The following is a 14,345-nucleotide window of genomic DNA, read 5'->3' as shown; positions in this document are numbered from 1 at the left end:
ATGAATCTGGTGTCCTCATTCTTTCCGACAACAAAGCACCTGTCCTGAACACAACCAACTCGGAATCATGACATCAGAAGTGGGAATTATCGAATTTCCTGCTGCCTTCACGTGGTCTAGGAAATTCGATAATTCCCACTTCAACCAAAAAAAATTAATGGAACGGTGCTCTTTTAATGTTAGCAGCTACTTGTAATATTTAACGCTACTAATTAATTAGTAACATTAATGTTTTAATGTTACTAAATGCTTTTAATGTTACTAGATCCAGACGTTACTTCCGGGTTGAAGTGGGCATTATTGATTTTCCGAGAGCACGTAAAGGCAGCATTAGTATCTTCCTAGTCGGAATGGTATGAGGAGGGGGAGCTAGAAAAAATAGAAGGAGGGGTTCAGTTTTGGGTGGGAGGAGTTGATGTAATTCTATCAATGTGGAAATACGGGAATCCTGTCTGCCATGTGACCCAGTGTTATCGGCTTCACCAGCTCGTTAGATGCGTGCGAGTTTTGCGTCTAAGGACAAGCCTCTGGGTTGCGATGGAATGGATTACCTTAATTTTGTGTGTAACTATTTTAATTATTTCTATTAATCTTCTCTTTGGTAGAAGTCATCCAAACGCGCCTCCATGCATAAAAGGATGGATACCTTGGTTTGGTGCTGCCTTTGAATTTGGAAAAGAACCTTTACATTTCATCCAGCAAGCCAGAGCCACGGTAAGTATCAGTGTATAGACCTCTGCATGAATAGACTAGCAGGCATAGAGTAACTTTGCAAATTCCCCAAAAATATATATCTGTCTGTCTGTCCGTCAATCAATAAAAAAAATGTGTGTGTGTATGGATAGACAGATAAATAAATAGATACTTTATTTGTGGCACAGAGGCGTTAATTCATTATTAGATGTCATACAGTTTTATGTACAGTATTTCAAAAGCATATCGGGTTGATCTGTCGTGTGTCCAAGTTCAGAAGTCCACTGTAAAAACGAATTTGTTTACTTTACATAATGCAATTGTGCAAACTCCATTCAATTAAGTAGCCTAAGCTTAACTAAACTGTATTAAAAAATGTTTAACTTAACTTTAACTTAACAAATATTTCTTACTTTTCTGACTCAAATTTACTTAAATGAATTAAGTTAAATTACCAAATTTTGGCTGTAATTTTATGTTAACTAAACTCAATTCTTGAAGTTTCTTTATTTTACATATTTCTTAGTCTTGATATATATAAATCAAACTTTTTCTACCCAAAATGAGCAAGAAGATACTGATCTCTTAACTGACATTAACACAGCTACAGTCACTGGTGACTTAACATACGTAACCTCCCCGATGATAAGCACAAGTTTCAGGAACTTAAAATATTGAAGTAAGTTTTTATGAAATTAAGTTTACATTACTTAATCTGTTTGATTATTTTGAGCATTTGGTTGTACAGTGTGCTCACCTGCACATTTTGCTGATAGTTTCATTCAGCAGAATTTTCAGTGCTGTCTAACCCTCAAGTTAATACATATAGACATATTACCCCCATCACCTCCAAGTTTTGTGTGACAGATGCTGAGTGTGAGGTTTTGTAAATAAAGTAATAATAACTTTCAGTTAAATGCACACCTATGAAGGTATTCCAGGTCTGCCTACCGCATTACAGTTCCATATCGCTTCGCCAAGTTTGAATAACAGAAATTATAGTGTAGCCTACAGGCCATCACCTCACATAGCACCCTGCTTTTGATCTTACGTTTATAATGTTACTGTTAATGGAAACACTTGCACAGTTTCGTTCCAATAAAGAAAGCAATTCAAAAACAATATAGAAATACCTATACTGAAATCAAATAACTAAATAGAAAAACAAAATTAATTAATAAACCCTGATAGCCTACTGGTTGGTTGTCCTCTTCATGCTGCGTATAACTGATAACAAATACATTTTGATAGACCTACTCTTTCAAACGTTTGCGTGATTTTTTTTACTGCTGGTCATACAAACAATAAGAGGAATAAATAATACTTAAAGACATGACAAACGTTGAAATTAAACATTTGAACAATGTCCTGTGGTGTGATAACCGTGGAATAATTGACTCCGGTCCGTTCAATTAATCGAAAGTTAAAGTCCCAGTGAAATTAAAAAGGACAATTCTTATTTTTTCATGAAATATTGCAGCATTTATAGTAAATAGCTTATCAATGAGGGTCATTTTCTTTTTAAAATTCATGTACCCTCATAATCTTCAGTTAAAATCTGAAAATGCACTTCGATCCGCCCTGAAATGATTATCCGTCTCACATGATGTAAATTAGATGGCTTGTCAGAGCATCCGTTAACTCATCCCCTTAAACTGTCAGTCTTTTATGCCAGTTTCATTTCAAAACGCAACAGCTGTTTTTACACATCCAATCCCACTAATTTTCTCTTTTGAAATTCCTTTTCACTCGGAAATGTGTCAGAATACAGAAGTAAAAATGATCGCAACTTCCTGTTCACGGGGACTTTAATGCACACACGATGTGTAACGGCCACGACGCGAAGATGATCACCTCGGGTTGTGCATTAACTTTCGAATAATTGAACGGCCTGTCTTCAATTATTCCTTACATAATTGAACGGCCCGTCATCAATTATTCCTTAAGACAGGTCACACATTCATTTTAGTCTGGGACTAGCCTTAAAGGGGTCATGTGGTGTGAATACGTGTTTTTCTGTGTCTTTGGTGAGTTGCCCATGCATGTATTAGACACGTAAAATTGCAAAAATTAAGGAACAAAACGATGCATTCTATCTAAAAGCGAATGCTCACCCAGACCTGCCTGAAACTCGTGTAACCACACCCCCACAAATCTACGTCAGTTGGTGGTATGATTTGACTAAGAACGCCCAAATGTATACGCAAGTAAGGTGGGCGCACCTGTCAGTACAATTGCTTTGGAACCTGGGACACGTTTAAGCTCAAACCGGTGAGCAACGTTTTGCTACAGTTTCCGGGTTGAAGGACACATTTCCTGAAAACGGTGTGCAACGGTGTGCAACAGAGTTTGAGCTACGTTTTCTCTTGTTTGGTGGGTGTGTCAAGAATGTCAGCCCAATCAGCAGCAACATGTATATAACCCATGCTGTATTGAAGAGACAGCTCGTACAATAGGTCCAAGTAAAGTTGTTTACAAATGTGTATACGCAACAATTGAAGATATTAGAAGACATGTATTTTGCAGTATTCAACACGTATTTATACCGATTTCATCAGGCTCTGAAAATCCTTCAAACAGAACACAAAGAATGGCCTTCTCAGCTGCCATAGTGTCAGCAACTCTTGTGTCATCACAACAGGGTGTTCAACAGTACCACCGTTTCCGTTTAAAAAACGTTTTGCAACGTTTTGTTGGGGCTGAACGCAGCCCTGATGTTCCAAATATGGTAAAAGACGTTATATTTCCGTCACACGCTTGCAGTATTCGACCAATCACTACGCACTGGTTAACTGGCCAATCATAGCGCACCTCGCTTTTCAGAGCGATGAACTTTGTAAAAAATCTGCGCGTTTCAGAGAGGCGGGGCAAAGAGGAGATACAAACATGCACGGTATGTGGGAAATACAGCGTTTTTGAACCTTAAATCACGTATACACATTGCATTACATCTAAAACAAACGATGATATTCGTTTTAGCTGTGTCATATGACCCCTTTAAGCCTTGTCTGTGAAACCATAGGCCTACACTGCATAACGTTCATGTACATAGATTTATTCCCAGTGTTTGTTTATGATCTTTGTCACTAACCGAGTTTAAGGACAGTTCAGTGCAGCCCGATTAATTTATGCAACTAGGTCAGATTCCACAAGCTGTTGACAAATTGTTTGTTATGTGACTGCTTCTCTCACTTTGCCAGATCTGTGAAAGCTGAGAACCAATTGAGAGGTTTAAAGAGAAAAGGCGTGCTTGCACATCCTTTCGTTTCTATGGTTATTCTATTGTTTTCCACTGATGATGTAATAGTTTCTTAAATAGCAATGATAGCATTTGTACTGTTCAATCAAGTAATTGTCTGTTATTTTTCTTCTTCTCTAGTATGGACCAGTTTTTACTGTTGTAGTAGCTGGAAAGCGACACACATTTTTAACCTTAAATGAAGACTTCAAAGCTTTTTTTACATCCAAAAATGTTGATTTTGAGCAAGCAGTGCAAGAGCCTGTTTACAAAACAGGTACAACGCTTTTGTTCAGTGTCATTTTAAGTAGGATTGTAAATATGGAGAAATTCCTAAGTAACGGTGTAGATCTAATGATCTAAACGTGACCTTACTACCTAATTTATAGCCTTCCCTGAATGGCTTTTCTTTAACAGAGTTTATGACTGTACATCATGGATGTTAGTATGTGGTAATGTGATTATTGCTATTAATTGCGTTTATCCTTTCTGCATTCTTGTCCAGCTTCTATCAGCAAGGAAAGTTTCTTTGAGTGCCACCCTGCCTGTTTCACCATAATCAAGAGCAGACTTACTCCAGGGAACACAGCGATACTTTCTGGACCTCTCTGTGAAGAATTCAATGAACATTTAGAGAGCCTAGGGAGCGAAGGATCTGGACAGCTAAATGAGCTAATCAAGTATAGTCTTTCCTAACATAAATTATTTAGATTCTGCTGACAATCACCTTAGAGAATAGCAGGAACACCTTTCAGACATTTTGCAACAAGTTCAAGTTGACGTGTAATTTCTGTGCCACTGGTGTAACCAAACAATTGAATGCACTACAGCAATAACATAGAACAAATGTGTGTTTTCAAGGTAAAAAAGCATATCCAATTTCTAAGTAATTGCTATCTTATCTTATCTGGTATAAACCTGTAAGCCAGGACTGACAACCTTCTCTGTGCTTTACATTTACTTTGGCTGCTTGAATGATTACACATTTTTTGCACACTTAGTAGTGAATTATAGAATTGTGAATTATGGTTCTACATATTTCACATATTATAAAATGTTTTGTATGCTCATATAATATAGCTTAGTATAATTTTCCATAACATTCATCATTAATATAAATTCAAGACAATTTAAGTTTGTAAAATCATGCTGCGCTGTCTTATTTTTCAGGAGTGTTATGTATCCAGCAGTAATGAGCAATTTACTGGGCCGATGTAACTCCCTCAAAAGCGCCTTTACCAAGCAGGAGTTTCTGGATAAGTTCACAACCTATGATGATGGGTTTGAATATGGATCTCAGCTTCCAGACATGTTTCTGAAGTAGGCTATGTGTCGCAGTGAGCTTAGAAAAAACATATCAATCAGCACTTTTGTCTTGTTTTCCATTGAATGACTCTACAAGGTGAATGACTTGAGAAGCAAAATTGTGAATGAAAAACCTAAATGAGTATTTTTTTTCTCTTTTTCTAATTTTGACAGATTTGTACTTAAAATGCAAGTAGGTTAAGAATAAGATTTAAACTTAGTTTAAGATTGAAAACAAGTCTTTATATTTGGTTTAAAAGGGATACTCCACCCAAATTCTGTCATGAATTAGCCTACTACTACTACCCCCCCCCCTCCAGTTGTTCCAAACCTGTATAAATATTTGGTAGAATGTTATCAACAGACTCTTCATTGACTACCATAGTAGAAACATTTTAAGTGGTAGTCAAAGATGCCCCAGAACTGTTTGCTTTCTTAAATTCTTCAAAATATTTTGTTTTCAACATATCAAAAAATCTACAAGAATGTTTGCATATGGTAGTCGGTGGTGCCTCAAGAACTATCAGTTGCTAACATTCTTCCAAATATCTTATTTTGTGCTCAACAGAACAAAGAAATGTATACATGTTTGTAACTTGAGGGTGAGTAAATGATGACAGCATTTTCATTTTTGGGTGGAGTATCCCTTTAAGAAATAGTTACTGAAAAACAAGTCAAAAAATTGCTTGTGATGTTTCTCATATGTAAGTTGCTATGATAATAAACTTTAAATTGTCCCATGTTGAATAAATCAAGTTATTAAAATCAAGTTAAATAACTTGTCCCATGTTGAATACAAATGTATAGTATAATCCAATGTAAGTCGCTTTGGATAAAAGCGTCTGCAAAATGCAAATGTAAATGTAAATCTGTCTTAATTAGTTTTTCTTTCTTGAAGGGAATGGGCAAACTCAAAGCAGTGGCTTATTTCTCTGCTGAGAAATATGATTACCAAAGCAGAGGAGACCCTTTCCATTGAGAATGGTAATAAGGTAATATACTAGTACGACTATACATTTTGATACCAATGCCACTCTGAACTATGACACAAACCGGCGCAATAGCGACACTCGCTGGACAAAGCGACAACTGACAAAGGACAAAAAACTGACTTGTTTTACAAAACTCTTGCAATTGATTTTATTTGTGTTTTTTACTAACTGCAATCTACAACATTATTAAATAGATTTCAAATCTTACTTATTAGAAACAGAAACTTTAAAGCATCATAACGTAGGCCGCTACGACATAAGCACATAACACGCGTTTGATGAAGTCACATGACTTTTTGACGTCACATGACTACGAACTCCCAAGCGTTGATAACAAACAAGCTTGAAATCTCTCAATCCCATCAGAATCACGTGTCGGTCAGTCTTAAATTATTTTAAAACTGTACCTGGTCATTATTAAACACCGCGTTTAATGCCAAACTAATCCCAATCTTATTTTTTCTTAGACTTTACTACAGCATCTTGCTACCTCGATATCAGACAAACATCTGCCCAATTATGGTGTGCTTATGCTTTGGGCGTCTCTCGCAAATGCTATACCAGTAAGCAACAGTTATATCACTACTTTGAAGATATAAATATACTCTTATTATTTGGATTGACACGTGGTTTTACCAAAGTTCTTTCATTATTCTAGATAACTTTTTGGGCCGTTGCCTTTATTTTGTCAAACCCTGGAGTATATAAAATCGCTATGGATCAGATCAGAGATGCCATCCAAAACCAAGGTAAACAATGTCTGCGAATTTATTTCATGTGTTTATTAACATATTTATTTTGGTTCGTTTCTGTATACTATATGTTCTTTATATACCATAATTTATTAGTTAAGTTATGTGACACGACTAGAGTAGACACCTGTTATGCTTGCATTTCCCGCCAAATCCACAAGAGGACAGCAAACACAGCACTGCGTTTGATAGACCTGCATTGCATCTTGTCTGTCTTTACGCATTTGCATATGAATGAAACTAATCAAACTTTTTTTGCTGCTAATATCAGTTGAATATTGAAAAATTTGAAAGAATGTCTTACTATATGGCACTTTTTCATTAATTGGTTAAATAAAGGCAATCTATTTTGTTGAATGAAGGTGCTTGACATTCAGTAAATGCTGATTGTCAACCTCAGAAGGTCAAACTACATTTTTTTTACATTTACAATTTTACATTTTTTACATCAAACTACTAGATTTTACATTTGCAACCCTATTGCAAAAAATTGAGAGGGGTCTACAAATGCAGGCGAAATTAAGCTATTGCTCAGTGGGGGCTAAAGAAAACTGTTTTTAAATTGAATGGTTAAGCTTTATGTATGCAGTCAACACAACAATATTATTATATATTATATTATATATTATATTATAAAACAGTCTTTCTGCCTTGGTTAAGAAATGGCTCAAATGATGAAAATAATGGTCCATGGTTGTGTTACCAAAAGTGGGGTGCTAATAAAAACGTGAACGTAAAATGAACTGGATATTAATCCAACAGATTAGCAATGTTACACTTGTTTGTAATAGTTAGAAGGGGCTAAAATCACAGTTTTAAATATTGGCTTTTGATGTGTTTTCATGCTGGCTTTAGATAAGAATCTATCCTGATTCATATGAAAGATTTATGCGTTCTTCCCTGAAGCGCACATTAAAATATGTGGCCGTGTAGTCTCTATAGTGTTTGTTTGCCTTTAAGACAAGGAGAAGACAAAGGTGACACTAGATGACTTACGGCAGATGCCATATGTGAAGTGGTGTATCATGGAAGCCATTCGGCTGAGGGCCCCTGGAGCCATTACTCGTAAAGTAGTGCGGCCCCTCAAAATACAGGTCAGCCATCACAATATTCAGTTTGTAATGTGATTTATAATTTTTTTTCTTATGTTCTTGCAAAATAATATTACAGAGCGCGGAACATCAAACAGTATCTGAAAAAAAACCCACAATAAAAGTGCTTTCAGACAACAGAAAAATTATGTAGATCGTACGTAGATAGCAGCAGTATATAGATAATGGCTCCAACTATTCTATAGATAAAATGGGGCTGAAGTCTTTCAATAATTTGACCTTTGATTCACACAGCAAACATTACCAGACTTTCTCTTGGCTAACAAAGAACTGTGTTTATGCATGTGTTTATGCATGTTTTCTGTCTTTCAGAATTACATCATCCCACCTGGAGACATGCTACTTATGTCTCCTTACTGGGCACACCGTAACCCCAAATATTTCCCAGATCCTGAGGATTTCAAACCTGTGAGTAACTTCACTCTTGTTTCTAGCATGTTCTGAATGACCTCAGCCACAGGAAGAGGTTGACGCAAATTCCACTATAAACCAAAATCAATATAAAACAGACACAAGACACATGCTCGTAAAGTTTTTTTCCCAGCAGGTAAAGAACTTGACTATTAAATGCATTTGTACAGTTTTTTATTTGTTTTGCTGTACGATGTATCAAAGTTAAAATTGGCATGTGTTTTATTGGTATTTTCTTTTAATAAAAGTTCCCCTTTCCTTTTTGTCTGGCACGCTAGTCAGAACGTGTTGGAAAACTCCAGCTGTGCTCCATTACAGCAGGAATAATAGGTCCATGTGTTTGAGGAACGCCTGACAGTTATCTTCACAATTAACCTTCCAGCAAACGCCTTTAGAGATTCCATTACACTCCTGTCTACTAATGCTGTCCTGGTTTGAAAGAAACACTTTAGCTCATAGACCTCAGCTCTCCATCTTTATGCCTTTTTTAGCAAAAGATATATTTACTTTTAGGGCCATGCCACCCTGCGAGCAAAAACCTCTCTCCCTCACAGTAGAAATGCACTTTAATTTTACTCAAGGAGTGCCTTTACGGGTCACTTTCTGCTTTCTTAAATGGAATCTAAATATTTTACACACTCAATGGCTATAGTTGCTGTCTAAATGGATTTTCCACGGTTTCATGATTTGGACAATTATACAAATAGTTTCGAGAGGCCTGAACTTCCTGACCTGTTCAACAGTTGCTTTCATTTTGATGGCTTTTGAGTTGTTGATGTTACACAGCAGTTGTTAATATATGTGCAGTATAATGTCTCATTTGTGCAGAGATGGACATTGCGTGAGGAGTTATTCTTAGCGTCATGTAAATATATTGTTATTAAATCAAACCTTTGGGACTGGACTGGCCCTCGCCAACATGGATTTTTTTTATTAAACTTCTCTTCCCACAGGAACGATGGGAAAAGGCAGATTTAGAAAAGAATGTCCTCTTGGAAGGATTTGTGGCATTCGGAGGGGGGAAAAATCAGTGCCCAGGAAGGTTAGAAAGACTTACAGTATGTGTTTGTACAAAATAATATTTGTGTATCATCTTATGTGCTAATAATTGTATTTTTCCTTGACAGTTGCCTTCTTGAATCTTCTTGAGACATTTTTACTAAGTTTTTCTGAACTTGCCATTTTTGACACAATTAGCTTGTTGAACAAACATTACAGAAAGTTGCTTTAGAAGTCAGTCTATTGTTTGTTTTTATTTCCATTTTTAAAATAAGTCACTGGGCTACAATATACAGCTGTACTGTACAGTTTATTGGTCTGTCTTAGCGGAAATTCCTACAAAAAAAATGTTTTGAAGGTTGGTCTAACAATACAGCTGTATTGGCCTATGTGTCATTGTCATTTTTTCTTCAGCAACTCCCATCATGTTTTTTTGGTGCTGTGCAAATGTATGAAAAGGTTGAAAACATGTTTTGAGAAGACTGCATTCTCTTTCCTTTCTGTTTCTCTCCGTCTAGCTTTTGATTGCAAGAACATGTCCCGCAGGTTATCTACACCTAAATAAATGCAAAAAAAATTTATGCAAAAAAGTCGCAATATGGACGCAGTGCCATGTAGATGCACAACGCTGCCAAGTACGTCTTGCTGAGCCCTAAATATGTCAGCCCTTTGGGGCCCTGCTGATGACATCATCATACGGGCCCTTGGGAGTATGCAGCCATGGTCAGTATGACGTTAATAGAGCCATATAAAGACTAGGAGAACATTCCCAGCTGCACAGGAAGATCAAAAGCAAAGGCACAGTCCACTGACCTTTCTGGAGTCTGTACACAGCCCTTTCAGAACAGATGCAGATACACACTGCATTTTTCACTGTGAGAGATTTACACTGCAGAACGTTTGAACCCACTTCGTATTAAGACATGAAGTAAAATCATCATAGTTTTGTTCATGATTTGAGGTCCGTATTATGGGGTAGGCCTATTCTGTTTTTTCCAGAATGGACGGTCCTGTAGGCGGTCCAATTATTTGTAGTAATTGTTTCAACTAGATGCATGTGGATTTTAAGATATGTAAATATCATCCCAGTTCAAATAATTTAGAAGCATAGAGGCATTAGAAATTAAAACGGTAAACAGTAATCGGCATGGCACAGTGCATGCTGGGAGCTCAAGTGGCCCTACAGCATAATTTACAATTTACATAGTTAGTTTAATTACACTTGATCCAACCAATTTGAATTAGTTGATGATTTAACAAATCAAATTGTTTGAACAAAATGATGAAATCTTTTTCGCCAGTGTAAGAAAGCAAAGTAGCACAGATATAGGAGATGAATGTTGGGAGCTATACTTTATGAGTATAAAGTCTTATCCCATTATGCATAATAGCATCATTTTTATTAGAGCGTGAATGAGTCTGGATCACATTTTCTTTTGAATAATTTTAAGTGTCATCTAAAAAGAAATCTGTTCCATATTCCATCTGTGCCCACAATCTGCCCGCATTCAAATTTCATAGTGTCATAAGGACTGAAGGCTGATTCTTACTCAGAGGTCACGGTAATAATTACGAGCCTTTAGCTATAGATGTGTCCATAAATTACTACACTAAATATGACACATCACATGTTTCGTTTCACTCACCCACCGTGATTTGATTTTGATCGTTTTAGGAAATTGGCTACTTACGTCATTGACACAATGCCCCCGAATGAGTCACGGCCTTCAAGGTTACTTGGGCTGATTATTTCAAGAAATATGACTAGCTATTGTCACCCTCTCTTTATTGTCTCCCTCGGTTACGTTCTGTCAGTCTCGTACACTCGTATTTCTCAATCATCAACTGTGATGCATTTGTATCAGAAATGGCTGCGAATGTATCTGGAGTTTGAACGCAAAACGGGAGCTACATTCATTCACATTTTGCCTTACTGCCTGCTGTTTTGCCAGTATTCAGTAGCACTCAAGGGAGGGTTGGAATGACAGCTAACTTATGTGCAATATTCTGTCAGAATACTAATACACATAGTGCTCTAATACACAAAAGTGGCTGCCACTTTTTTCTGCCACTCTTCAAGCAGGCTTTTAATGCAAAAGTGCCAATAAGAATGATTTGTTGGGTTATTGTCTACAGGTGGTACGCCATCATGGAGCTGCATATGTTTGTGGCCCTGATTCTCTACAAGTTTGAATTTACCCTGCTGGATCCAGTACCTAAGCCGGTAAGTGGCCTGAAAAAGACCAATGTCCAATGCAGAATGGTTAAATATGCCTTGAAAGCAATGGCTTCAAAGTAGGCATTAGGTTAATAATTTCCAGATGTGCTCCTATGGCAGTATTTACCCCAAAACAGCCCAATCTAATGGTTAAGCACCATCCTGCGCTTTGCTCTTGCGATTCTCAGGCTCACCAAAAATAGCTTTGTAAATTTATCCCACCAACTAGAGTCGGAGTCTACATCTGAATCATGCATTTTATGAAGGGATGTCACTCAGCTCGCGAAGCGATTCACGATACTGATCTCACGATACGATTCATTCACAATTTATTTTTACAAATTGAGACAAATTTGAAATTAACAAGTGGCCTTTTATTATTTCTCAAATGCTGCACATTTCTTTGTAAAATAAAAATATATTTTATGTCAAATAACAAAGCTAAACTGCAATTTTAAAACAAATTCCAAATCAAATAACAATGAACAATACAAAAGTCTCTTTAAAATAAACAAACTAAGACTTTGTCTGTGCGTTTCTTGGATTTTTTACATTTAAGAAATATCAGCATATCCACGTTTACCAAGTTTGCAGTGAACACAGCGGCCCCTGCTGTTTAAAACGTGTATTGCGATTCAAAAACATGTCAATCGGCTTGAATCGTCTCATAAATATAAGCGATTTTCAACCGGCTCACGGTGTATTGTTACATCCCTAATTTTATGGGTCATAATGTATACTTTGGGAGGAGACCAAGATTCTTGTTTTACTGTATATTGATAAATGTATTATTTATTTGGTCATTTTTTATATGTCACATGTATGGTTCTTGTAGAGCCCTCTGCATTTGGTGGGAACCCAGCAGCCCGATGGACCCTGCACTGTGAGATACAAGCATAAATAAGGTGCTTATTTTCAGACAGTTAAAGCTTTGTTTAAAGTCTTTACATCCTGGGATGATCTTCAGACGTTTGAAGAAGAATCAGCGTTAACACAATTTATAATTAGTCACAGACAAACACATTATTCCTGTAAAGAAAACCAGAAAGTTACGAAATTCTAAAGTTATTTTAAGGCACTTGCTCGTACAGTGTATACATTGCAGATTTGTTGGATCAACCTCTTGTATAACTGATGGCATAACAGAGGTGATAGATTTCAGAAAGCATGTTGTTGTGGAAATTCCTCTCACAGACAGAGAGCCTTTTGTCATATTCAGGAAGTATGTAATAAAGTAAATTAAGGTTCATGTGTATATGTGACTGCGGTCATATATTACAGCTAAACATCTTGTACATGAAACGGACAAAGTAGGGCAAAGTTTACAGACAATATAACTTAAGTGGTGGTTCTCTTTTGTGAAGCAGAAATATGTAAACACATTATTACATCTATAAACACTGCTTTAGCAGCGCTTCTTTTCTGCAGTGGTGAAAAGGATTGTTTCTGTAAACACATCTGTCTTTTAGTCTGTAAGAGCTTTACTGCATCTGTGTATACACTCATTTTGGCTAACACATTAGATGTCATGATTTACATTGAGCAATATTATGTGTTTGGATGGAAGCATCCTTAATCCGTAGGGAAAATAAAATGTTTACATGATTAAAAAATGAAATCAAGTGACATCACCGGTGTCTTACATTTCAGAAGAAAAACACCTTTTGTGATGTTTTGCTGTGTGTCTGTGGCAACGTTTTATAGTTTCAATAAAGAGCCTGTTGTGCTGAATTGTTTAATGTAAACCATGTGATTTTTTTCCATGCAGTATCACCATTTTTTGGTTGGTCCAGAAACATTGTGATCATAATAACCTATCCCAAGCCTCAAACTTAACTATTAACTTGAAATTCTAAAATTGGAAGGAAATAAAACCCCAGCCCTTAACCTAAAATCTAAACGTTGTTCCAAGAGCAACAAAGATTTTGATCCAGGAACATGTTGTAGTTTGCAAAATTACAGTAAAAATCTAATTTACAGTTTAGTAGATCATTGTGACCCTTACAAAAACGAATCATGGTTTTGCTACAGTAACCAATACTAGGCTACTCAAACCAATAGTTTATAGTGACATGGTTACTAGTTTTACCAACTGTTCTTAATTTCCTGCGGAAAACATATGTACGGAAAGTGGTGTGATGTAACAAAAGTTTTTTGTGATGTTTAGCATTCATGTTCATCACTTTTTTCGAATATAACTTGTGTATTATTTTTCCAGTGCAAGAGTGGTACTGTACATTATTAGGTACTGCACGTGTATTATTCCAAGTTCTATCTATCAAACTGCTGTTGGGTTGGTTTGATTAAGTAATAATAACTAAAAAATAAAAACTAACACTATAAAACATAACATTAAAAACATGATTTCTGAACATATTTAAAAACAGGGTTATCTGTTTTTGCAAATAGACTCTTCAGTTGTATTTAGCAGGGCTACTACATTCAGCCACATATTAAATATGTATTTTCTAAAACATTGAATTATGTCATTGTATTACTTGTCCACAATTAGTACTATTAAAGCTGTTTTATTTCGTTTATATGACAGTTTAACCCGGGATGTTTTCAGTCAGATAGATCATTTCGAAAAACGTTTTTTTTCCCTCCACGTCCAGTCTGCAAATA

The 14,345-nt window shown here is 36.2% G+C and overlaps 1 protein-coding gene across 4 annotated transcripts; it reads left to right on the top strand.

Moving 5' to 3' along the window:
* The first annotated feature begins 444 nt into the window (after positions 1-444).
* Positions 445-13,454, top strand: LOC130566404 (24-hydroxycholesterol 7-alpha-hydroxylase). Of its 4 annotated transcripts, none has more exons than XM_057353861.1 (12): positions 445-714; positions 4,073-4,208; positions 4,437-4,611; positions 5,102-5,251; positions 6,135-6,228; positions 6,696-6,791; positions 6,887-6,977; positions 7,941-8,074; positions 8,405-8,500; positions 9,457-9,561; positions 11,639-11,726; positions 12,556-13,454. In XM_057353861.1, the coding sequence occupies exons 1-11, from the start codon at positions 538-540 to the stop codon at positions 11,693-11,695; spliced, it is 1,311 nt and encodes a 436-aa protein (XP_057209844.1). In that variant the 5' UTR covers positions 445-537; the 3' UTR covers positions 11,696-11,726; positions 12,556-13,454. The 4 variants fall into 4 exon arrangements, with proteins under 4 accessions (XP_057209844.1, XP_057209846.1, XP_057209845.1 ...); XM_057353860.1 differs by having other exon boundaries at positions 446-714; positions 9,457-9,545; XM_057353863.1 differs by lacking the exons at positions 11,639-11,726; positions 12,556-13,454 and adding an exon at positions 10,021-11,627 and having other exon boundaries at positions 9,457-9,545.
* The last annotated feature ends 891 nt before the right edge of the window (positions 13,455-14,345 follow it).

The sequence above is a fragment of the Triplophysa rosa genome, linkage group LG15 (genome assembly GCF_024868665.1).
Source record: "Triplophysa rosa linkage group LG15, Trosa_1v2, whole genome shotgun sequence".
NCBI lineage: Eukaryota > Metazoa > Chordata > Actinopteri > Cypriniformes > Nemacheilidae > Triplophysa > Triplophysa rosa.
This window is presented reverse-complemented; position numbering and strand designations above follow the sequence as displayed.